Source organism: Ambystoma mexicanum, chromosome 9, assembly GCF_040938575.1.
Source record: "Ambystoma mexicanum isolate Mex_15411 chromosome 9, UKY_AmexF1_1, whole genome shotgun sequence".
Lineage (NCBI taxonomy): Eukaryota > Metazoa > Chordata > Amphibia > Caudata > Ambystomatidae > Ambystoma > Ambystoma mexicanum.
Window position 1 is genome coordinate 1,542,406,965 of NC_090931.1, and position 26,642 is coordinate 1,542,433,606.

The 26,642-nt window shown below is 45.6% G+C and overlaps 1 protein-coding gene across 3 annotated transcripts in view; it reads left to right on the forward strand.

Moving 5' to 3' along the window:
• Positions 1–26,642, forward strand: part of LOC138489483 (zinc finger protein 2-like) — a 230,756-nt gene that overhangs the window by 14,546 nt on the left and 189,568 nt on the right. For 2 of the 3 annotated variants that reach the window (XM_069617220.1, XM_069617221.1), the window contains exons 3-6: positions 2,566–2,658; positions 5,723–5,797; positions 18,379–18,501; positions 20,258–20,317. In XM_069617220.1, coding sequence (XP_069473321.1) covers positions 2,566–2,658; positions 5,723–5,797; positions 18,379–18,501; positions 20,258–20,317 — 351 coding nt within the window. The remainder of the gene's footprint in view (positions 1–2,565; positions 2,659–5,722; positions 5,798–18,378; positions 18,502–20,257; positions 20,318–26,642) is intronic. The other variant, XM_069617222.1, reaches the window with a different exon arrangement.

Here is a 26,642-nt window from a genome sequence, read left to right on the forward strand (position 1 = left end):
CTGCCCCTGGGTCCCTGCCTGCTCTCTGCCACCAGGACTATTGCTGATTTATCTTTATATTGCCAGCATTCACATTGCTGTCTTGCTGCCCCTGGGTCCCTGCCTGCTCTCTGCCACCATGGCTATTGCTAATGTATCTTTATATTGCCAGCATTCACATTGCTGTCTTGCTGCCCCTGGGTCCCTGCCTGCTCTCTGCCACCATGGCTATTGCTAATGTATCTTTATATTGCCAGCATTCACATTGCTGTCTTGCTGCCCCTGGGTCCCTGCCTGCTCTCTGCCACCATGGCCATTGCTAATGTATCTTTATATTGCCAGCATTCACATTGCTGTCTTGCTGCCCCTGGGTCCCTGCCTGCTCTCTGTCACCAGGGCTATTGCTAATGTATCTTTATATTGCCAGCATTCACATTGCTGTCTTGCTGCCCCTGGGTCCCTGCCTGCTCTCTGCCACCATGGCTATTGCTAATGTATCTTTATATTGCCAGCATTCACATTGCTGTCTTGCTGCCCCTGGGTCCCTGCCTGCTCTCTGCCACCATGGCCATTGCTAATGTATCTTTATATTGCCAGCATTCACATTGCTGTCTTGCTGCCCCTGGGTCCCTGCCTGCTCTCTGCCACCATGGCCATTGCTAATGTATCTTTATATTGCCAGCATTCACATTGCTGTCTTGCTGCCCCTGGGTCCCTGCCTGCTCTCTGCCACCATGGCTATTGCTAATGTATCTTTATATTGCCAGCATTCACGTTGCTGTCTTGCTGCCCCTGGGTCCCCGCCTGCTCTCTGCCACCATGGCCATTGCTAATGTATCTTTATATTGCCAGCATTCACATTGCTGTCTTGCTGTCCCTGGGTCCCTGCCTGCTCTCTGTCACCAGGGCTATTGCTAATGTATCTTTATATTGCCAGCATTCACATTGCTGTCTTGCTGCCCCTGGGTCCCTGCCTGCTCTCTGCCACCATGGCTATTGCTAATGTATCTTTATATTGCCAGCATTCACATTGCTGTCTTGCTGCCCCTGGGTCCCTGCCTGCTCTCTGCCACCATGGCCATTGCTAATGTATCTTTATATTGCCAGCATTCACATTGCTGTCTTGCTGCCCCTGGGTCCCTGCCTGCTCTCTGCCACCATGGCTATTGCTAATGTATCTTTATATTGCCAGCATTCACATTGCTGTCTTGCTGCCCCTGGGTCCCTGCCTGCTCTCTGCCACCAGGACTATTGCTGATTTATCTTTATATTGCCAGCATTCACGTTGCTGTCTTGCTGCCCCTGGGTCCCTGCCTGCTCTCTGCCACCATGGCCATTGCTAATGTATCTTTATATTGCCAGCATTCACATTGCTGTCTTGCTGCCCCTGGGTCCCTGCCTGCACTCTGCCACCATGGCCATTGCTAATGTATCTTTATATTGCCAGCATTCACATTGCTGTCTTGCTGCCCCTGGGTCCCTGCCTGCTCTCTGCCACCATGGCTATTGCTAATGTATCTTTATATTGCCAGCATTCACATTGCTGTCTTGCTGTCCCTGGGTCCCTGCCTGCTCTCTGCCACCAGGACTATTGCTGATTTATCTTTATATTGGCACCTAAAAGGGCCGAAACATGTCTGGGGATGCTTGCGGTCTTGTGCAGAAGGAATGTGACCTAGCAGTTCGGGCTGAACTGCCCCTTTGAGGTGGGACCAAGCCTGATTTGCATATGGTCTTCCCCTTCTGTAATGGCTTGGCAGGCGAAGAACGATTGTCTGGAGGGTTGCCCAGCGCAACTCCAGTGGTTATGATTCATTCTAATCCTTCCAGCCATCACCTCTTTATTTCTGCATTGCTAAAGCATCACAAGGCTTGGTAGAGTGTTTGTTTCCAGTCACAGGACGGAGGTGTGCCAGAATGCTCAAGTTCCTGTCATGGCTGCCGTACCCCGATCCCTTTTTATTACTTGTTTTCTGGTATTTATTTATTTATTAGGCGCCTTTACAACCGAATGGTGTTTCGAGGCGCCACAAGGCAAAGTGGGCAGGGAGCAGGGGAGTATAATAACAGTGGCAAAACAGTAAATAAACAATAGTGGTCCTACTAGGCCTTGTGGCATTCTGACTTGCAAGTGCATTGAGGAGAAGTGTAGGAGATAAGGAAGGGGTGGTGGGTGTGGGGGAGCAAGGTATGGGGAAGTGCAAGTGGAGCATGGGTGGAGGCCAGTGGATGCACAGCCGCCAGTCAGGAGGCCTGCAGTGCCAGTGATGAGAGGGGGCGGGGTGGATGCTGATGTTGACTGAGTGGAGGGCCTGGTAACCTGTGAGATTCATGATGGACCAGGCCGCTAGTCTCAGCGACAGTGGTTCTGCCACAGAGTTTTTCACAACACCTGTCTGCTTCTACAGTGCTCTTGCTCTCCTTAACACCAGGTGCAGTATTAGCAATACCTGTGCTGGGACTTTATCAAATAATTGTGCTGTGTTGTTCAGTTCTGTCGTCACCCATATGTCATATGGTAAATAAATGATTTTCTATATACAAAGGCAAGTACCACATTAATGAGCTTGTTTATTTTATTAACAGGGCCACTTATTGTCACTACTGTGTTTTCATTAAGAACTAAGGAAAAGCAAGACCGGAGTCCCCCGGACAGCCAGGAGGCGGAGAGAATTTATGGTATGCATTTTGCATTACCTGTGGCTGGGTAGTGCACACTGAATATATGTTCATGCAAGCACTGTCCCAACACCATCACTTCCATCCACCCTGGCCAGAGAGATAAAGTGGGGGGGGGAATTTGAGTGACGATTTGATGATGATGATAATAAAACTCGGCTGGTAAAGAAATTGGAAAAGTGAAATGGGTGGAACAAAGAGAAGCCAGGAAGGGTGTATGGAGAGAAGGAAAGGGAAAGGAATGTTGGGGAAGGAATTCAGGGGGGAGGGGATGAGTGGAAGAAAGGAAGGAGCAGAGGTATGAAGGAAGAGCATGAAGCCGTATGTGATGACGGGGGCTGAAAGAAATCTGTGAAACGTAGGTATAAAAAAATAAGGAAAGGAAGACCTCTGCAAAGAAGAGCGGGCTGATTCATGGCTTTTAAAAAGTTTAAACGGCATCAAGCTGGTCACTGAAACCAGCAAGAACCAGGGACTTCCTAATCCTCCTTTCAGGTATTCCCCTGAACTCTCATCAGCGGTAGTGTGGGCTGACCTGAAAAGCTTTCCTGGTATTCCCCTGAACTCACATCAGCGGTAGTGTGGGCTGACCTGAAAAGCTTTCCTGGTATTGCCCTGAACTCTCATCAGCGGTTGTGTGGGCTGACCTGAAAAGCTTTCCTGGTATTCCCCTGAACTCACATCAGCGATAGTGTGGGCTGACCTGAAAAGCTTTCCTGGTATTCCCCTGAACTCACATCAGCGGTCGTGTGGGCTGACCTGAAAAGCTTTCCTGGTATTCCCCTGAACTCTCATCAGCGGTAGTGTGGGCTGACCTGAAAAGCTTTCCTGGTATTCCCCTGAACTCACATCAGCGGTCGTGTGGGCTTACCTGAAAAGCTTTCCTGGTATTCCCCTGAACTCTCATCAGCGGTAGTGTGGGCTGACCTGAAAAGCTTTCCTGGTATTCCCCTGAACTCACATCAGCGGTAGTGTGGGCTGACCTGAAAATCTTTCCTGGTATTCCCCTGAACTCACATCAGCGGTCGTGTGGGCTGACCTGAAAAGCTTTCCTGGTATTCCCCTGAACTCTCATCAGCGGTAGTGTGGGCTGACCTGAAAAGCTTTCCTTGTATTCCCCTGAACTCAAATCAGCGGTCGTGTGGGCTGACCTGAAAAGCTTTCCTGGTAGTCCCCTGAACTCTCATCAGCGGTAGTGTGGGCTGACCTGAAAAGCTTTCCTTGTATTCCCCTGAACTCACATCAGCGGTCGTGTGGGCTGACCTGAAAAGCTTTCCTGGTATTCCCCTGAACTCACATCAGCGGTCGTGTGGGCTGACCTGAAAAGCTTTCCTGGTATTCCCCTGAACTCTCATCAGCGGTAGTGTGGGCTGACCTGAAAAGCTTTCCTTGTATTCCCCTGAACTCACATCAGCGGTCGTGTGGGCTGACCTGAAAAGCTTTCCTGGTATTCCCCTGAACTCACATCAGCGGTAGTGTGGGCTGACCTGAAAAGCTTTCCTTGTATTCCCCTGAACTCACATCAGCGGTAGTGTGGGCTGACCTGAAAAGCTTTCCTTGTATTCCCCTGAACTCACATCAGCGGTCGTGTGGGCTGACCTGAAAAGCTTTCCTGGTATTCCCCTGAACTCACATCAGCGGTCGTGTGGGCTGACCTGAAAAGCTTTCCTGGTATTCCCCTGAACTCTCATCAGCGGTAGTGTGGGCTGACCTGAAAAGCTTTCCTTGTATTCCCCTGAACTCACATCAGCGGTCGTGTGGGCTGACCTGAAAAGCTTTCCTGGTATTCCCCTGAACTCACATCAGCGGTCGTGTGGGCTGACCTGAAAAGCTTTCCTGGTATTCCCCTGAACTCACATCAGCGGTAGTGTGGGCTGACCTGAAAAGCTTTCCTTGTATTCCCCTGAACTCACATCAGCGGTCGTGTGGGCTGACCTGAAAAGCTTTCCTTGCGTAATTGATGTTTAAGAAGCACTTTAATGCAGCTGAAACACTAATACCACAAGTCAGTCAGTCTAATCTTAGATGCAACAGTGTTTGCTCTTTTATAAAGTGGGACCAGTAAAGGAAAATGAGTCCAATCAAGAAAAAAGAAGGTGAAATACATAAAACAATATGAACATTAAAAAAAAGTGCATTGTTTCTTTAAGGGAGGAAGTGATGCCATTTGTAAAGCCTGAGTTGCCTCTGTGGGAGAATTGGGGGAGCAGAAAGACAATTGAAATGAAGAAAAGTGTCACTGGAAGCAATTTCTTTTAAAAATATAACTAGTTCGTAAATGAAAGGGGGGGGGGTGTATTTTTAATAATGTCTCTTTTTGGCTGTGCGAGATCAGGATGAATTTGGTACGTTTATCGATGATGTTATGCAGGCCTTGCAATTTTTTTTTTAAAATAATAAAAAACTGCTAGACCTGCAGGTCCAGTAATTCAGTTTACATACTCGACCTAAGAGACATGCGCCCAATACAGAGCGACGGGTTACAAAAAATACCATGGCTCTCTGTAAAATGGTGCATTTCACCATAAAGCCACTTGGTGCACTGCTGCCACCCATAGGTTAGCTATGCACACTGAAAACCTTCACATTTACTGCAAACACATTTTGTTTCCAGTAAATGTAAAAGAAGTGTCAAACATCCCAGAGCTTCATTGTACTCACCAGCAAGGTTGAGTACAATGTTAATGCTACTCGTCCATCAAAAATACTACTTGACTATGTCAGTGGTTGTGTAGTTTTTTCAAGGCCTTATATGGTTGGTCAGTTGGGGCAAATCAGAGTTGATCTTTGCATGCTTGATTTATATGCTGTATTCTTATACAATACGTCTTACGTTTTGCCTCCTTATCATTAGCATCTGGTTAGTGGTTGCACAGGGTTTATAAAATTGCTGAGATGTTACTTTTTAATGTCTGACCTGTAAGTTGGAAAGAATGGGGTTTGTTATGTATTCAATTTTTCCATTGGTTAACACTCACAATCTACCTCCTGAAGGACATACAAGTCATTTAATTTGTTTGTACCTGTTTTCCTTTGCTAAATGCTGACATTTGTTTGAGGATAGATTACGCCCAGTCTTCAATGTTTGTTCATGATCTTGGCGATGAAATTGGAGAACACAATCTGGACCCAGACCCATGTGAGTTACCAATGCCCAAGGGTGCTTCTGAAGCTTGCATTGAGTGGGGGGGGGTAACCACCATGGTTCTGTGCTCCTAGCTTTCTGCACGTCCTCTGTTTCAGAGTAGATGAGATGGCAACCTCTTCTCATCTTGTAAAATGTGCTTTTGCTTTGTTGTATGGCATTGGGTGCGTCAGACAATGGGGATTTCTATATTGAAACCAGAGATTAGAACTATACATAACTTACATAGTGGAAAACATAATTCATATAACGAGTGAAATTGAGCACCCCCCCCCAAAATGCAATAACTCCCCAATGAGAGTCAGTAATGGACACACCCCAGGAGGGAATGAAACCAGGACCAAGTTCGGGTGAAGATAAAAGTAAAGTTTATCCAAAACCAAATAGGGCAAGCAGAGCAAGAACTCTGCAAGCTCTGAGAGCACTCTGCCAGACAATAGGAAACCATTCATATTTATTACAAAATAACGTCATCATTGAGGTAAGCTATAGGGGGCACGTAAGTCGTGGGGATTGGGTGGCAAAGACTAGACACTATACAATGTTTAAGAACGCTGCTCCAGGATTGGTGGAAGTCCACGTGGTGCCAGTGCGGGGTGCACAGATCAGCTGGGCTCTTCAGGGTGGAGCGCAGGGTCAGATTATGTTCAAGCTGTTACAATTTACCCTACATAGCATTTGCCCTTGTGGCCACACATACTTTGACCATCATCTATCTAGTTTAACACGTGAAAGATATATTACTAAACATTTAACCTGAACAATAAAAGTAAGGACACATGGATCCAGGTGGCAAGCTTATTCATGAGGTTATGTTATCACACTCTTCAATCACTCCTTTACATCTTTTAAGACAATAATTTGTTTATCATGAGAGAAATCTATTGCCACACAGGGGGTCATGGGTCTGGGGTGAGCTGGGGTGGTACACTGATGAGGGGGCCTGCAATGTTACTTCAAAAGGCATTGAGGTGAGGGGCTTGTTGTCCATATTTCTTTAACTAGAGTCTGGGGGTGCGCAGCAAGTTCATAATGACATCACAAGTCAGGGGGCCGAGAGGAGGGTGAACACCCGGTGAATGCTCAGCGGAAGGGAGAGAGGTTACATTTATAGTATCAGAAACATCAGTGAGAACAAGGCCTTTAGCCATCAGCCCAGCATGAGGGGGAAGGGTGGTGGGGGCTGTATGCACAGCGCTGCAAGGCTGGGGAGAGATCTGAGGCCTGTTAGACTGACTCCTGCTCACTTTGTGAGGTTATCAAGGGAATCATAAGTACGAGGTAAAACTAGGCCAGTGCAAATACAGGTACATTGCATGATGAACAAGCTTCCGTTTCCAATATTATACATATGAGAAACTTGTATTAATTGAACACGCATATGAACCTACGTAATATCAGAAAACCATCAAACATCTGGATTTTATACCTTGCATTATATCGAGTAAGTAAATTAACATATCATACATCTGTGTGGGTCTCTGGCAGAGGATAAAATTTATTCAACAGCATGGGCCTAAACATGTGAACCATATCTTTATGCACATTGGAATAAGTATAACAGCCCCTCAGCATATAACTACAGAAGGGGATTTATGGCTCTTACAGAGGGATTAGCAGTGTGGGTGAAACAGAGTGGCACGCAGGCGTGGGGTATGTATCTGTACTTCAAACGGAGAGCAAGGTTGGGGGGTTATTCACTGCCTATGTCATAAACGTAGGGTCTGCAAGGGGACAGGGCATGTTTGTGGAGATGGATTGTAGTTCACAAACCCAAGCTTTTGCTCGGTCAATCGCAGGTCAGTGATAGACTGCGGAAGGTGAAAGATGCAGTGTTTGTCTTGTAGCTTGTTTGGGCCTAGTCTCCCATGAGAGCGGGCCTGCTGCACGGACACAGACGGGAGAAGGGTGAGAGTAGTAGCTGGCCCACTGTGTGCGGTCTCGATGGGAGAGCTGCAGGCGGCTTTTGCTCACAAGGCCTATTTTGTCACTTACAAAATGGAGCCGGAGTGCGGTACAAAATGGAGTCTGGGGTCGGTCTTCAGGCTGGGTTTTGCATCCATATGGGTCGTTCCGCAGCCACCCGCATCCCTGGCCACAGGAGCACAGGTGGCTGGTGGACGAATAATAATACCCTGCATGTGGGTTAGAAGGGAGGGGAGGGGGTCTTGAAGACCTTTCTTCCCATACACAAGTATCATTCAATTTTGTACATCCTTGTGCAATTTGTCCACAGAAATGAATGGCAATCAAAAGTAAAATGATATAACTATTAATGCATGCCACACTTAATTGAAATCAATCGTTCGCTAAGCTTCTGGGAAAATAAATTCCGATTTTAATTAATAAGAAATGAATCTACAGAATTCTTTTTTAACCATTTATATGCACACATTGGTTAAACAACTTTCCATTAGAGCTTATTGCAAATGCTAATAAGAACAACTCCTAATTATTTATAAAGTGATTGTCGTGCATGAGGTTAGTGGATTGCATACAGCAAACAAATATTAATGCATAACGTATTGCATGGAATCGAGGAGAAATTGCAGAGAGCAGAAAATACTTATTCACCTAATGGCGACCACCATATTCTTTCAGTATCATGGTATTCCCTAGGTTCAACAAAAAACAACTCAGACTCCAGCCCTGGAAATCAACAGTGGAATGCATAAACTGCGTATTTCCCAAAAGCAAATGGCAAATCCCATAGAATCCTTTGCAAAGACACGTCTTAAAGGGATTGAGAAATTGATATGACTGGCTACTCCGACCATTTCATCAACCAACAAACCACGATGTAAAACCAAGAAGACGCAATCATTGTTAAAATCCCCAAATAGTGGAGAAAAAAAGCAACTTCGCAAGAAACTAAAAGCACTAACTAAAGGGACTGGTGAAGATAGATAAATTCAAACTCATAAAATTGGAAAAACAGCGCTATGCAAACTGGCTAAAAACTTCCAGAATGCTGCTAAAGCAATACGACGCAGAAAACATGTTGGAAGCTCTAAAAAACAAACTCCAGAGGCTTATGGAATTTGCTTAACCAGCTAATAAATCGATAAGATCAACTGATCCCAGACGTACCAGAAGTACTATGGATTAAACATTTCACAGATTTATACAAGAAAAGAACTCGACTCACGGGTCAAGCATCCAATGAAATGGTCAGTGGATTGCGACCAAGATGATATCTTGATTTTAATTAACAACTTGAATGCGTCTCGTGCCCCGGCCCAGATGGGCTCTCCAACACTATTCTAAAATGCAACACTGAGATCTGGGCAGACCTCCTGCACCCAAATATTCAGTCTAATAGCAGAAACTAATAACGTGCTTTAAGACGTGGAAACTGGCGATTCTTATACCCATCTATAAGCAGGGCGACGGAAAGAACTCCGGTAACTACCGGCCGATTGCCCTGCTAGATCCGCTAGGGAAGATTTTCACGTCATTCCTTTGCCCAAGCAGTACAGACAGGATTTGTGCAAAAGGTGGGCACAAATATCAACTTCTGCTGAATTTGTTAAAACAAGAAGCGATAAGGAAAACAAACCAAGTATACGCAGCGTTTATTGACTTGCAGTTAGCATTTAACAGACGAGCGCTGTGGAATACATTGTCGCTATGGAGAGGCCCTCTAGGCATTTTGGAACCCATAAAAGAACTCTACAGTAACACCATTATACAAATTTGAATGTCAAAGGACGGAGTAGTAATGGCTCTGATCGAAACCTGGAACGGATTGAAACAAGGTTGCCCACTTGCAGCTACCCTTTTTGATCTATATTCATCAGACTTTGAGGATTTCATACAAGTGCCAACCGCTAATCCACCGAAATTGAATGCCGTCCACCTCCCGTGCATGATGTATGCCGATGACTTAGTCGTGGTCGACAACAGAGAGGGCTCCAAATAAACCTGAACAAGCTGGAAGAATATATGAAAATTAATGAGCTGCTGATCAACACCCAAAAAACGAAAATGATTACCTTAACCTATATGCCTACTAACAAACTGAAAACATCAGCCCTTTTCCTTCAAGGAAAAAAACTACTACAAATGAGAACAACGAAATACCTTGGCATTTGGCTCAACCAGTCAAGAGTAGAAAAAGAATGGGCGGACCACCTTAAATCGAAGGCTTGCTCCTTAGCTAGACAAGGCGTATGTACACAACACAAATTTGGGAAGTTTTCCATGAAACCCGTAATCTACTTTTGTAGACCGAAAGCAGTCGCAATATTGACCTACGGAAGTGAAGCAATTATCAATCTCGAGGGCTCAACATGGCAGCAATTGGAAGCTATATTTTGGAGAAACGTTCTGACATTACCATCATACCCCATGTCGCATATTTGTTGCGAAATTGCTACTCAATCATTACAGTTCATTGTAAACTGGAAACAACTTGACCTTTATAGGAAAATGCTGTGTGAAGAATGCATACAAGCAATTGATATATTGCGCCATAAACGTAACTCGAGTAATGATATCGCTCTGACTGCATGGAAAACAGCTGTAGAACAAAAACTACAGTAGTCCGAGATACTTATTGATATGTTGATACAGCGTCCACGACATGCAAAAAAGAAATTATCCAAAACGATTGGATCATGACGCTATACCTCAAAGCACAATACCAAAAGGATTTCAAATGTGAACGTGAGATAAGAGCGTTAAACCAACTTCCAAAGTAGCTGGTGCTCTTTCCAGACCAACAGATGTGTGACACCTTTTTGAGGCTACGCCTCAATTTGTTACCGACGAGAGAACTTTTGACAAAAACAAAGCAAATCCTGATAACAGACTGGTCTTGTCATTTTTGACAACAAACTGAAAATGCAGAATCAATTTATCATATAATAATGGAATGTACGGCGCCGACAGAGAAACGTAACCTATTCAGGAATATGTTTTTGACATCCAAAACACAGATGGAACCAGAGGAACGTTAGGCACAGATCCTGCAGGGCAACAACAACAAACTCGTTTTTACGATCATCCAATTTTGGAACAACATTATGGTGATGACGAATGATAAAAGTATCTGAAAAAGACAATTACGGACGTAAAGTAAACTTAAAATGTGGATGAAATAAAATGTTGATTATATCTTGATGTACACAATTGAAAAGTTTAGAAATAAACGACATCATTTTAATAAAAAAATATGTAACATCAGAAGCAAATGCAACTATTCTGATAAGCATTCAAACAAAATCTGTGCATATTACAGTCTGGCTTGGAATGAATCAATCCAAACTATACTGTGGTTGATTTGGGCAATGTGTAGGTATGTTTTTCAACTATGTTTCAGCATTCCCTCAACAAATCAATAAGCCTTCATGAGGACTGTTAAAGATATTCAACATGTTTTCTGTCCGCGTATCATGATTCCATCAATTAATGATGTCTTCCTGTGGAGCATCTCAAATTAGTTCAGTGGTCCTGCGTAAGAAAACTCCTTTTGTTACTATTACTGAATAAATTAAGTGACACCTAATACACATTTCTATGTATAAACAGTTTCCTAGATCTACGACTGTCTCACCTACCCCAGGGACTTGAATAGGGAGCATTTCTCATCTTCTAGCACTTCATAACTGGCTCGTCTCAGAATGCTTCTTCTACCTAAACAAGGGACCAAAATGAGAGGGCGCTAGAGAGCCGTCCAAGATGGCGGCCTCCCTGTGAGCTCCGTGAAGCTCCCACGAAATCCTGATGAATCGTTGCTATCGTGTTGGTGAAACTAAGCCCTGACGCCGGCATTATCTGGGCGAGACACTTTCGAACCCAGATCCACAAGTATCCTGCCTGCTGCTTGACGCTTCACCCTGAGACTCCCGGTGGAGAAGAACCCCTCCTCCCCCATCTTCCCTGTGCGGGCCTGAAGTCGCGGCCTCTGCTCGGGCACGGGGGACTGGGAGCGTGCAACATCGTTCGGCAGTGGGAGGCCTACCGCCCGACTGCAACATCCGGGAGGCGACGGGCTCCGAGACTGCCGGATGAGCCCTGCAGTCTTGCGGCCGCGGCGCCTGGGAGGAGCGACCCAACCAGCGCCGGTGCGGGGAATAAAGCAGAGGCAGCCGCCCGCGACCAGCAGCAACCCAGGTACGAGCGCACAACGCTTCCCCTCGCCGCATTCACACACGCACCGAAACGGCAGCAAATCCCCGAGCTCCTCCGTGTGACAGGCAAGTCAACAGAACCGCCAGGGCCTTGATGGGTCACATGACGGCGAGCCGGGAGTGAGCGGCGCTGAACCCCGACCACGAGGCATAACTCCTGAGGCTACGTCGGCCTGGAACCCCGCTGCCCCCAGTCCAGAAAGCAGCAGAAAGCGACGGGAGGCGCGACCCGGGCACGCATGCCAGAGAGCCCAGGAAGAAGAACTCGGCAGTGAGCGACACCCCAGAGCCCCGGCGCTGAAACACACTGGGACGCCTCACTGGTCCTGGAACTCCGGACCGCATACAGAGGCACCCCATACGGACCTGAGAATGCTTCCGATTTCCCGTGGCGCCGAGGCCCCCGGTGCTAACCCAGAAGCGTAATTCCCAACAGCACTGCCACCTCCCCTCAACCCAGCAGCAAATATCCGGTACATAACGAAGACACCATATCACAGGAGGCAACACAAGGCCTCGTCTCCAAGCCGGCTCGCTCCGCCACCTGGCCCGGCAAGTCATACATACAATCGCCCTACCCGATCGCACGGACCAGCACCACACAGCGACCAGAGTCACGGAAGCGCCAGTCCACAACAAGAATGGGGAAACCAGATAGGTCGCAGAGAAAGCTGCCTTTTGAAAGTTGCTCCTCCACCAAAACGGCCCCCCTAACAGAAGGTCTCAATCCCCCATCCAGGCTCCACCTCATGACGGATAAGAATCACAGGACTTCGATATCAGGGAAATACTCCTTGACCTCAAAGCCGGCATAGGAGGCCTGAGTAGTGGACCAGCTCCAGCACCGGCGGGATGGGCATGAGAACTGACTAGACACAGTCGAGCAGAGGGTCTCAGACCTTGACGACGGGGCGTCAGCCATGGCTACCAGAGTGTCCTCTCTCGAAGCGCAGATGAAAATAGTAACGGCCAAAAATGAAGATTTAGAAGGTCGCTCCCGGCGCAATAATATAAGGATCGTCGGAGTCAGAGAGCATCAATTGACCACCAAGATGGAGGACCACGTAGAGAAGATCTGCACGGACTTGTTCGGCCCTAACATCCTGTCCAAGCTTTTTGTAGTTGAACGAGCTCACAGAATGCCTAACTCAAGACCTATCCCCGGGACGAATCCACGTCCCATTATAGCTGAGCTGTTGAACTATAAAGATTGTGACGCAATCCTCAGGGCCGCAAGAGACATCTGCAATACGATGGAGATAAGTTACAGTTCTTCCAAGACTTTTCACAAGCAGTCCAAACACAAAGACTGTCGTTCACAGCTGTGAAGCGCAGACTGCAGGAAAACCAAATTCAGTATTCAATGATATTTCCGGCGAAACTCTGCATTCAATTTGAAGGGAAGACCCAATTTTTCAACACTCCCGAAGAGACAAGTGACTATCTGGATCGTAACGGCTGTAGGCCTGCCCATAACAATGGTCTCCCACAGAGAGGGAACCGCCCGAGGAGAGGCCCGCCATAAAGCTATCACTGGGAGCTAACACAAATCAAACTCACCCGCTCTCTGCCGACGCAATACATTAATCTCCACGAAATAGAAATGCAATAGTGGGAGGGAGCAACCTCGTCTTGGAGGGCTACTAGCGCCCCTTGCACAGCAATGTTGACAGTTTGGTTTATAAGGGATTGTTTGTCGTGGGCCTGTTGGGGGTTGCCCACTCAAGGGAGGGATTCGAGTTCAACACAGCCGCCTTTCACCCCGCACCCCACCCCGCAATGAACACGCAGCTCAAAGCTGCCCGAACAGAAGCCAAGCTCTCCAGAATCTCGCATGAATCTATTCACCAGTCACATGATCCAAACCCTTCAAATATAAATTCACCAGATCTCCCTGATGGAAGCGACAACACCTAAGGTCGCCACCTGGAACATTCGCGGTGGTAACCAGCCGGCGAAAACAAGGAAAGTCTTCCAATATCTCCGAAGACATAAAATCAACATAGCCATACTGCAGGAAACACATCTCCTGCCATCGTCGGAACTGCACTGGGCCAGATCTTGGGGCTGCCATAGGTATTTCTCATCATACTCATCCTATGCCAGAGGAGTCGCAATTTTAATTGATAGGAGAACGAAATTCAGTGTAATAGACTCTGAGGGAAGAGCCCTATTGGTGAGGGGGATAATCGCGTGAAAGGAAGTAGTCATTGTGAACTCTTACGCACCGAATACCGATGGTCCAAACAACTTTAACTGGGTGATGTCCCAACTGGGAAAAACCAATGCGGCAACCATTACATGGGGAGCAGATCTCAACACACCAATTGATCCCAGTCTAGACAAATCACACAACACAGCGGGGAACCCGTCCAAAGCCAGCGCTCAAGTTCAAGAGATCTGCCAGATATTTGGCCTAACTGACACCTGGAGGCAGCATAATCGCGACGCAAAGGACTATACTTTCCACTCTGCCGTCCCCAACACCAGTTCCAGGATTGATTATATCTTGGCATCCTCCCACAGCCCATTCGTCTCGGGGACGAGCCAAATATGGCCACGCACCCTGTCAGACCACTCAATGGTCACACTCGACGTCTCCCTAGCAAGCGCAACAGTTCCTGGACTCAACTGGAGATTCAAACATGGCTCTCTCGCCAACACAGTCTTTTCAGATGAACTACGCAAGGAAATAATGGCCTTCATCGAGACAAACGCTGGTTCTGTCGATTCCCCCGGCACCATCTGGGAAGCCCTAAAATGCTTTGTACGTGGCATTTGCCTGGCCAAAGAAAACGGCATACTAAAACTGATCCAGAAAGAGCTCTCAAGTAGTGAGAAGCGTTTGAAAGATCTAGAGCGTCAAGTTCTCACTGCTCCAAATTCTCATACTCAAGCCGACCTAAAGGAGGAACTTCTGAAGTTCAGGGAAACGGCCGAACGGGAAATAAAATTCCTGGGTCATGGTCACCAGATCCGGCAATATGGGGAGGGACAGAAACCAGGCACCTTGTTGGCCCGCCTACTGTCAATGGACAAAACCCTGACTCGAGTTGAATGTGTCAAAGACGCTCAAATACAGCGGGTATATACTGAGGAGGAAATCGCTCTCACGTTCCGGAATTTCTATCAGAACCTGTACAGTTCCAAAGGTAACTCAGATCCGAACTCTATACAGGAGTATCTTAACCACACTGAACTATACCCGGTGGAAGCAGACCTGCGAGAACCACTAAGCGCTCCGATAACAGAGGAAGAAATTCTGGAGGCAATAAAATCCCTTCCTAACTCCAAAGCGCCAGGACCAGACGGGCTCATTGGAGAGTTTTACAAAGCCCACGCATCCATCCTCGCCCCACTCCTGCTCCGCGTCTATGAAGAAGCAGTTGAGCACGGACGCCTCCCCCCCACACTGCGTGAAGCCAATGTTTTGGTATTACATAAAGCCGGCAAACCCGCAGATGAATGCACATCTTACAGGCCGATCTCCTTAATCAACTTGGACAACAAAATTCTTGCCAAAATACTTGCAACACGGCTACTCCGTCTCATGCCGGCCCTGGTGATTGGAGACCAAGTCGGATTCATTCCAGGACGCAGTACCACATACGGCATCAGAAGATTGTTCGGTGTCATCGAGGCCATAGATCCATCACAACAGGCGATTGCGGTACTCCTTGACGCTGAGAAGGCGTTCGACTCTGTTGAATGGCCATTCATGATGGCAGTGCTTAAACAGATGGGCTTTGGGAATTTCTTTATCAAGTTAGTATCTCTGTTCTATAATGACCCGCGGTCATATGTCACTCTGGGTAACACTAGATCCACGAGCATATCACTAGAGCGTGGAACAAGACAAGGCTGCCCGCTTTCAGCACTGATATTCGCCCTTATCATGGAGCCTTTGGCTTCAAGATTACGAGAAAACCAACTGCACAGAGGGCTTAAACTAGGTCCTCACAGATTGATTGTTTCTCTTTACGCTGATGAAGTCATATTGTTTGTCAGTGACCCCCAAGAGAATCTTAACCCTGTAATGCGCAAAGTGATAAGATTCGGCCAAATGTCTGGGCTAAAAATCAATCATTCCAAATCGGTAGTGTTTCCCTTAACCCCCAATACAACTGAATTCATTGACTATCACGGCTTTAAATGGGAACACTCAAAGGTGCGCTATCTGGGTATTTACAGGTCACAGAACCATCATGAGATTTACAAAGATAATTATGTCACCACGCTAAACTCAATGCAAGAACGTATCCATAGGTGGAAATCATTACCGTTAACGATTTGGGGTAGAGTATCCTTGATCAAGATGGTCATTCTTCCTAAACTTCTGTCCCACTACTCCTTCCCAAATCCTTTCTCCAAAAAATCAAGAAGGCAGTTCTAGAGCTCATATGGGCGAGTAAACCGGCTCGTGACGCGTATAGCACTCTGGTGTTGCCAACATCCAAGGGGGGTCTGGCGCTTCCAGATATAGAAAAATACTATTGGGCAGCCCAGGCTCACTTCCTGAGCTACTGGTACGCTGATCATTTCGTTCGCCTACACGTGCAAGTGGAACGAGCCCTGGCCTCACCCGACCTGCTAAGTGCTGTCATTATAAACCAAATCCCAATCCCATATAACACGCTCAACACAGTCCTATCTACGTACGCAATCTGGAAAATGATGGCGACCAAATACGGAGTAGACGTGAGATTCTCCCCTCTACTTCCAATCAGATTTATTCCCGGCATTCCCCTCACAAACAAAAGTGTTTCTAATATGGGCTGACAAGGTCAATGTCCACTCGCTCGGAGACCTGTTCCCTGAGGGCACCTTTCTAACCCCACAAATGGCCAAAGATAAGAGGGGTAATACTTCACTAGATGTTTTCCTCTATTTTAGATAACGCCATACCTTACACAAGTTATTTCCCTCATTTCCTAAACAACCCCCCACCTGGGAGTTACTACATAACACAATTCAAGCGCAGGGGGAAGGGAGACTGGTCTCGCTGTTATATAAATCCATGGTGGCCGATATTGGGAAACCCAACACTAAAACCCAGCAAAATTGGGAAAATGCCATTCAGGAGACGATATCCACAGAAGATTGCTCCTATATCCTAAACCAAACCCAAAAGGTCGCACTGAATTCTCGTTACAAATTAATACATTTGAACTTTGTACACCAAATATACTACACCCCAGTCAAGAAGCACAAACGCCATTCAGACACATCGCCCCAATGCGAAAGATGCGCAGCCGCTCGTGCGGACTTCCTCCACTTGGCCTGGGACTGCCCCGGAATACAACGTTTCTGGAACTCAGTCGTACAGATAACTGCTGACATCATAGGCGAACAGGTGACCCCGCTTCCGCTGGGGCCACTCCTGGGTCTCACTAAATACCTTCCAGCTGCATCACGTAAATTAGCAGCCCTTCTTCTGGTGCTGGCCTGGAGGAGGATCGCCATGTCTTGGGGCAGAGGCCCACTACCCAAACTTGATGACTGGAAAAGAGACATAACATACTGCCAGAATGTGGAAAGCAAATTTAGAAGAACCCTACCATTGCATGCACACCCCCCAGACGTCTAGGGACCATATATCGCATATCTACTGAACAGTAATGAATCTGTAGGCTCTGATTCGTCTGGCACCTGAAAGGAGACTTTGGAACTGAGATCCCCCACATCCCTCTGAACTTTAAATCTCGGACACTGACGAAGAATTAAATTGGGCTCTAATTTCATGCGCGGGCGGGAGGGGAAGTGGCGGCTTCGGGGGGAACAGTTAATGGGTAATGTTATGAAGTTTTTTTTTCCTTTCTCTCTTCCCTTCCTTTTCTCCCAACCCTCCTCCTTTTACACCTCCCCGTTTCCTTTTCCTCAAGTTTTGATCGTGCACCTTGTTGGTGCGATTGTATCTCAAGGGTATGTAAAATTCAAAAATAAAGTTTAAAAAAAAAAAACAAGGGACCAATACATTTCACAGAGGATGTAATCAATGGAACAGGAAATTTATTTTCTAATTTTATTTGAAAAGTTTTAAATACCTGGAAAAAGTGATTGAAGCGTGCCACATCCTTTACGTTTTCAGATACACTGGGAATTTGATTCTGGTAAATGAATAAAAGTTGGTGTTTTTTAAATGTATTTCTCATACTACCCACACCTCCAAGAGTCTCTTGTATTGTTGTTGTTAAGTAGTAAACCTGCTGGATCAGCCTCCAAGTTATGGAAAACCTATATGTTTGCTTGTGGCCACACTTGCATGATCTAATCAAGCATAGTGTGGCTTGCTTCGAAAATCTCTAGAATCCTATTTGGTTCAATTTGATGGAAGACTATCAAACTGAACTACAATAGTCCTTAGTGAGAGAGTGCAGGGCACGTAGCTTGTTTTATTTGTTCCAGAATGTGGAAATCACAAATATTTGCTTTATGTAATAGGCAACATAATTACAGATCCTGAGAACTCACTCATTATAAAGAGAGAGGAACACTTTCACCTGATCCACCCTCCAGACTCAGAAGGAAGACCGAAGAGGAGAGACTGTTTCAGCTCGGGAGAAGGTATAGTATATTTGCTTCTGAAATTCAAACTGCTATCCTTTTTGTCCAAAAGAGTACTCCATATTTTCCTCGTGGCTCCAACACAAAGCTGATGAAATCTATCCCGAGCCTTGACTCCTTTGCTGAGTTAACGACTATTGATGTAGAGTCACTGATTAAGGCTGCCCGATGGTCTGCTTCTCCACTAGCCTCTATTCATTTTAACGTTTTAAGGTACTTATACCTTGCCCGGCACAATAAATGCATCTGTTGGCGGGGCAGAATTAATCCATCTGTTCAGTGCCACCACTACATAAGTTACTTTACCTGAGGTACAGATCTGTACATTTGCTAAATCATTATCTGTTTTAAATACAATGGTAGAGAATGAACACATTTAGCAAAAGGACACACCAGTTTCTGTGCCTGTTTGTCTACTAAATTCAACATCTTTGCATTGTTTGTTATGGCAAACAGACTTAAGTCATTGTACAAATGGAACCTGAAGACCCCTGGTTGAGACTCATGGAAGGAAATGGCATTAGCCTAATTTTGTTCTTGTTTAATGCAATTTGAATATTGAAAAAATAAAGCTATGTGTGTGTTTTCATATTATACTTTAGGGTTTTATGGGAGAATACAAATACATTTTAAAAGTTTCATAATGTGAAGTCAAGAATACTATTGTCAAATAAGAGACCTTTCGTCAAGTTTCGAGACTGTTAATCAGTCAGCCCTTCCTAGTTGGTTTCTGCCATCCTGGGTGGCACAGTGTCTTCTTTTCTGTCGACTAGATCACAGGCCATAGAAATCTTTTTATGTCCTTTTATGCTCTGTTCCCGCTGCTCTTTAGTTTGTACATTTGGCCACTGGCTAACCAGATTCAAAATCTTATCTTTAGGAATTAAACTGATGGCACACATATGTAAAGCTGGATGTAAAAGAATTTCATGCCAAGTGAAGGATTGCCTTCAATGAAACATCAAATGAAGGAAATCGATCCAAAAATCAATCCTATTAAGTCCTCTCTGTTAATGCTATGCTCAGTCTATGGTGTGGGATGTTTTAGCTAGACCCATTCTGCACCTGCCCTAATCCACTACCTATGGGCTGTAATCTTGGCATTTAAATGGACTCTGAACTTTAGATGTGCAGGTCTCTTGGACCGATCCTTATTTTCCCATTTCAAACGTCTCGGTTCCCCTGACAGATTTTCTGGGTCCAGAATAATACAGCCAGAATTCTGCTATGGATCTCTAGATTTGATCCTGCACCTAGTACTGCTCCTGGTGTTTACTGTGTTCTCATTTACATTTATTGACAAATCTACTCCAAGGCTTCGTTGTAGCCGGTTTCAAACAGTAACTCCTTTTGTTGTTAGGGCCAACATTTACTGCAAGGTTATAGGATGGACTTTTGCCGTTTTGTAGATTGTGTTTCGAGATAACAAGGGTTCCCTGTAAAGATGAGTGACCGCAGACTGTGCCTGTGTTGAAGAACCAGTGTGGCACTGGAAGGTGGGTTACAATATCTTAAAAGTTATGATGACCCACGAGAAACAGAATAACCAAATCTGAGGAGCGTCCAGATCTTCCACTTTGCAGTGATTGACATCTGTGCCATTTTGACAAAAGCTTATTCATTTCACAAGAATCATGTTGGTTTCAAGCATTTTTCTTTTTTCTTTCTTTTTTTGCATTTCTTAAAATCCACAATTGTTACTTTTTGAAACACTGCACACTTGTTAACTTGTTTCTCATCATTTCTTTGAGGAAAGTAGAAGACCCGGCTCATCATGAAGAGGAAGCGGGAGGAAGCGGCGCCGACCCAGAGGCGGGTGAGTTGATGATGAACCAGAGAACTTAGTTTGTCAGAAGGGCAATTTCTCCTTTTGTGGAAAGATGAATCTGGGGGGATTGCTGGTCTCAATCCCTTGACTAACTGTTCTCCCCATTGTATTAGAACTGCTGTGGCCAAATTATCAAACATTTGAACTGGCGCTAAAACTTGAGGAAATTAATTTAGAATAGTTTTGCCAATTAGGTCATACGGAATGGAGCCAAAAGGATTTGACTCAATCAGTATTATCTATAAAAAAAAAGTTTGCACTAGGGCAAACATGAAACAGACAGGTTTTTTATTTTTTAATGTTTGCAGTGTTTACATAAAAATACATATTACCTGCATTTTTTTATTTTTAGGTTACACAGCAAACCTAATAAAACAAAGTTGGCTTTTTGATGCAGATTGGGGCAAAACCTGCTATAATTCCATACTTAGGATTTCCGATTTTAGGGGTTTCTTTTTTTGTACTTCCGGCTTTTTTTTCCAGTGTTTAAAAAAACTTCATAATCTGTGTTTCACTGTTTTTGCTGTGTGCCCCCTTAAAATAAATCGCGGATCTCTGTTTTTTCCAGTGTAAACACACATTCTTTTATTGTTTCATTTTGTGCATAAGTAGGGGTAATATCTCTCATGACCAGTGTTGGGTAAGATTTCCACAGAGCTGGTAAATCTTCCTTTCCTGGTTTAACTCCAGAACTTTTTACTTTTCTAGTGGGATATGTTTCATTAATACCTCAGTGAGTGGGAACCTTTTTCCACACTCACCTAGTCTTTAACTCTTTTTATGGGTGTCATTTTTAAGACTCTCCATAGTGTCTTTTTAAAGTTATCATGTCTAACAACTTATTGGCAAAAGTGCCTGTTGTTGCTGGGTTGCCCCAGGGGCTCCCCATTTAACTTTCTTGTGCTAACCTTGAGTGAACTACAGTTCCCAAGGGTAGAAGGGATCTTTGGATCCCTTTTACATTTTATTTTGTGAAACCAGCACACCCCACCTTATGTGGAGTGCTGGGGAGATAAAAGGTAGCCCCTTTCACATTAAAACTGTAACAATTCTGTTACAGTGACAAGCTTACCTTTAATGGCTGGTGGCAGTGATACCTTTTACTAATTTGGTGCACCTTTACCGCGGGTTGTAATCGGCTGCAGTAAAGGCACCTAAGGGTGCTAATTTTACCAAAATGGCCCTTGTCTTCTTTTTCTGCCATTTTAATATTTCTTGTCGTTTCGTGTTCCTTCCCCTGACATCCAGGGCGGGAAATTCCTTTGTTTGAGTTCTGTCTTCGGCGGGAGTCCCCTGGACACCCCGCCCAGGCTCCAGTCAGTCTGCAAGCACAGGAAGTGGGGGAGGAGTCCAAAACTTCCCCCTCCTTTGTCTTAGGCCTTCCTTCAACTGGGCCAAATCCCAGTGGGGGGTTGGCTGTCCTGTTTGGACTGCCAAACGCCCCTTTCTTGTAAAATGCAGGGAGAGAAAGCAGAGGTTGTGTTGCAATTCCTAATAAATACTGGAAACCTGGAAGCTAAAGTCATGTCGACCACTGGAACAGAAAACCGAAGAGGATGACGAAGGAAAAACGGCGGGAATGAATTCCAGCGGCCAGAGAGCCTGCTGTGTAACCGGAGCCTGCTGTAGCCCTTCCTTCCTATCGATCTGGGGTCTCCAAAAACGATGACCCGAACCCAGAGCCTGGTGAGACCCACTAGACTCAAGACGACCTGCATTTTGAGCCATCCCACGGGTTGCTGCGACCTTGCGTTCTTGCAATACCCCAATACCCTGGGACCTCCAGCCACTGTGCGGTGCACAGTCTTCCGAATCTCGCTGAAACTTCGTGGGCATCCTGGTCTATCTCCAGAGACACGAATCGAGTCCAAAAAGAAGAGTGCTGGACCTTTTAAACGACGAGAATTCAACCGCGACTTTCTGTCTTCTTCTGTGCTCCTTGAAAAGGCGCCAACCCTGCAGAACCGCATTCAGCCGTGAGAGAAATCTTGCCTAGAGCCTTCATCGATCCCTGCTGCAAAGTCCCTTCTGAGGTCTTGTGTTCAGTCTCCAGGACAAGGAATCCACTGACCGGGTATTTGGCTGCAGTCCCTGAAGTTCTCCTGCTGCAATCTCTTCTTCATTGCTAAGGTACTGTGTTGGTTTAGGTATATACTTACCTTAAGCCTGTTGGGATTTCTGTGTAGTCCTGGGGTGTTTTCTGTGATTGGGAGGTCCCTCGTCCAGTACACCCAGTCCCCCTGCTAGAATCCTGCTGGGGTGTCTTCTGTGAAGCCCCTGGACCCTCTTCTAACCCTAGAAGTAAAGTTCTCACTTGTTTGCCAGTTTTCCTTAGGAAACTCTGACTTTTGCTACTAAAAAACTTATTCTAACACTGCCCGTTGGTCACTAGTCCTAGTGACCCCCCCCCCCCTTCTGCCACTGAGAACACTCATGCTCCAAGAATAAGGGAAAGACTTAGAAGGGATTGGGACTTCTGCCTAGAAAAGAAATCAAGTGTTTTACTTACTTGTAAAGAGTTGGTTGGTAACTGTAATTCTAAGAGTGAACAGTAAGTTCTTACCGATCTTGAATGTGTGATGCACTATTCATAAAGGTATGGTTAACATCTTTCCTTCCTTAGCCACTGTTTTGCCAGTCTAAAAGAAAGTAGATGTGAAGGTATTTTACTCTCCTGTGATTAGGTTGTGCCTCTTTACAAAAGTAATGTGTTGGTTTCACCAGATTATTCCTGAAGGGTAATTGCATGAGTGTCCTCCAACTGTTGGTATCACCAGGTTAGTCCGTTTATGATAACTGTATGAGTGTCCCCCAACTGGGTCTTGCTTCCCCTGACTTGCTGCTAGCATGTCTTTAATAAGTCTACCTTAGGTTGTTGCCTACCTAGAATATCTATTCATTAAAGTGTGACATTGGGTTTTACTTTCCCCTTCATTGTGAAGTTAAAGTAAGTGGGTTTTACTTACCTTGTGTTAGCTGTGTGCCACCCAAAACAAGTTACCAGAGTTATTGCTTACCTCAATCTGGGGTTCCCTGATTTCCAAAGCATCTGTAATTGTACATTACATCCTTAGGTTTTACTCACCTGGTATAACTGTGTGTTATGACAAAAGTAGTTATAGGTTTTTACTGCACCTAGAATAAGTGTTTCACTATTCACCAAAAGTATATTGTCCAGTTGACTGTTTATGTGATTTGTTCCAAGAGTCACTGTACAACTGGAAGGGCCTACTGTCCTTGTATTACCAAAAGTAATCTAAAAGTAACCATTGGTCTTCTACTCCCAAAGAATAGGCTTGGCCTATACTAAATGTGTATAACAAGGTTTGGACTTCCCTAGAACTACTGTTAGGTGTTCCAAATAAGGTCTATACTTGGGTCTGTGTACTTTCAAGTATAGTGTTTTTATATTGTGATTTCTTATAATGTGTTAGTACTTACTTTACCCCTAGATTTATCTGGGCCTGCTTGTATTTAAATAAATCCTTTATTTTTACAATACATAGTGTTTCAGTGTTTCTTTGGATCATTTGTATTACAATGTTCACTTGTACTGTATCTACTGCCCTCTCTCCCTCCTAAGATAAGCCTGGCTGCTCTGCCTACGCTACCATGTACTCAGGTGGTACAGTCTTATACTAAGAGTGGAGTTTTGTAATGCCTCAGTTGAATGGTTTTGAAGAAGCACTTAGTTGGACTTCAGAAAAACTGTACTAACAACCGGCTGCAAGAATAACATATGCCCAGGTTTGAGAGGTTAACCTCGAAATCCAGTGATATTGTTATGTATATTAGATGGCAGGCTTGGAGAAATCGAATTCTATTTCGGCAATGTGCAGTGAGATTAAGTCATTTTCCAAGGATCACACACTTTGGATACCTGGTGGTTTGCTTCATTATGTCACAAAACACATCACTCATTTAGTCCACTTACACTGTGCTACATTGTGTCACTTAATCTGCACTGCATTGTTCCACTGGCAGTGTGCTGTATCATATCACTGGCACTGCACATAACTGGGGCATTCACTGATCCACTGACACCGTGTTCCATCAGATCCCTGACGCAGTGCCACTGGCTCTGTGCCCCAAATGGGCAACTGACGCTGTACTCCATTGGGCCACTAGCAGTGTGCTTATCATATCACTGGCACTGCACATCACTGGGGCATTCACTGATCCACTGACACCGTGTTCCATCAGATCCCTGACACAGTGCCACTGGCTCTGTGCCCCAAATGGGCAACTGACGCTGTACTCCATTGGGCCACTGGCAGTGTGCTGTATCATATCACTGGCACTGCACATCACTGGGGCATTCACTGATCCCTGACACAGTGCCACTGGCTGTGTGCCCAAATGGACCACTGGCACTCCACTTAATAGGAGCTTTTGATGACGAATAGGAAGTGGATCTTCACAGTGCCCATTTTCTTCTGGACGTGTTTCCTGGGGCGTGGGGGGCGAGAAATCAGTCGACTTCACCTCCTTGCATTTCTTCTATTGCCTCGAAGCTAATGCAGGCGCTGCACACATTCAGGAAGATCAGTAATAGTTTATTCCTTTCCTCTTGTTTTGGTTCTCAATTTAAAAACAAATCACGGAGACAAAAACGGTTTAATGGCATTTCCTCCATCAAGGTACTGATCTAAATGCTTGAGTCAAGAACTCTGCTTTTAGTGGACACTTGAGTGAGTGAAGCTGGTATTCACTGCTATGATGTGGGAGGTATTCACTACTATGTGCTTTGTAGAACCCAATAGCGTGTCATGATATAACTTGAGTGTATAATGATGTCTTTAACATGGATCCATTGGTGCACGGCAAAGGCTTCAGCACATGCCCTCATCACTACAATGGCATCCCTACAGGGCTATCGGTATGAGGCTATACCTTCAGGAAATGGTGTCCATGTTCATTCTGTCAGTACATGCTTTGATTTCAGTGGGAAATGGAGGGCTATGGTATGGCTGCCCTGCTCCCGCCATGAGGTTAATGGGGAAAAATGTTGGTAAACACTTTTATGGCTATTTTGTCCAATCCACCTCGTGCCATCGGTGCATTGCGATCCCAACAGCGTTGTAGCATCAGTATAAGATTGCATCAACCGTCCGTGCTCATTCTATCATTGCACGCATATGCCATCGATGTACAGTTACACCCTCTGGCCATTATTAGATCATCCGTCCCTGGCCATGCTATCATTGCACGCATATGCCATCGATGTACAGTTACACCCTCTGGCCATTATTAGATCATCCGTACCTGGCCATGCTATCATTGCACGCATATGCCATCGATGTACAGTTACACCCTCTGGCCATTATTAGATCATCCGTACCTGGCCATGCTATCATTGCACGCATATGCCATCGATGTACAGTTACACCCTCTGGCCATTATTAGATCATCCGTCCCTGGCCATGCTATCATTGCACGCATATGCCATCGATGTACAGTTACACCCTCTGGCCATTATTAGATCATCCGTCCCTGGCCATGCTATCATTGCACGCATATGCCATCGATGTACAGTTACACCCTCTGGCCATTATTAGATCATCCGTACCTGGCCATGCTATCATTGCACGCATATGCCATCGATGTACAGTTACACCCTCTGGCCATTATTAGATCATCCGTCCCTGGCCATGCTATCGGCGCGCAGCTATGTTATTCGCCACATGCAGGCCGCAACCAGGATTGCCACATCACCCCTGCCATTGATCCTCCAGCAGATGTGCTGACATAAGCATTTGTGCGGATATTATGGAGCCATTTTGAAGCTGCAGCATGAGGCCACTACGGTGTCTTTATTGCTGATTCTCTCTATGGGCGATTCTCTCTTATTGGATATAAGGTCCTTTGATTTATGGTATAAAAATAAGCTCCCCTTTCCATGGATTATTGCCAATGAAACCAAAACAGTAAAACGATGCCTGTTGGGTCCTTTCCGGGGGCCTAGTGATTGCAGTCCTCTGCTCCAACAGGGCCAGGCTCAAGGGGGGAGAGAAAGGGAGCGGATTGCACGGTTTGACTGCTGCTGAGGCAGCTCATCGTGCTTAGGCACGAGGCGGGTGGGGGAACGTCGGGACCCAGCGTTCCGCTTGGAGGCTGCTGGTGCCCGTGGGCAGCACCGCCCACACCTTGAAGGAAATACTGGGCTTTTCTGTTTCCCTAAATTATGTTCTTGCAAGCCGTCTTCCTTTTCTGCCTACCTGCCTGCCTGCGCCTCTCCTTCCCTTTTTATCCTTTTTATCTACCTGCCCCAACTTTTCCAATGTTTGTAAAAATAAAATTACAGCGATCCATG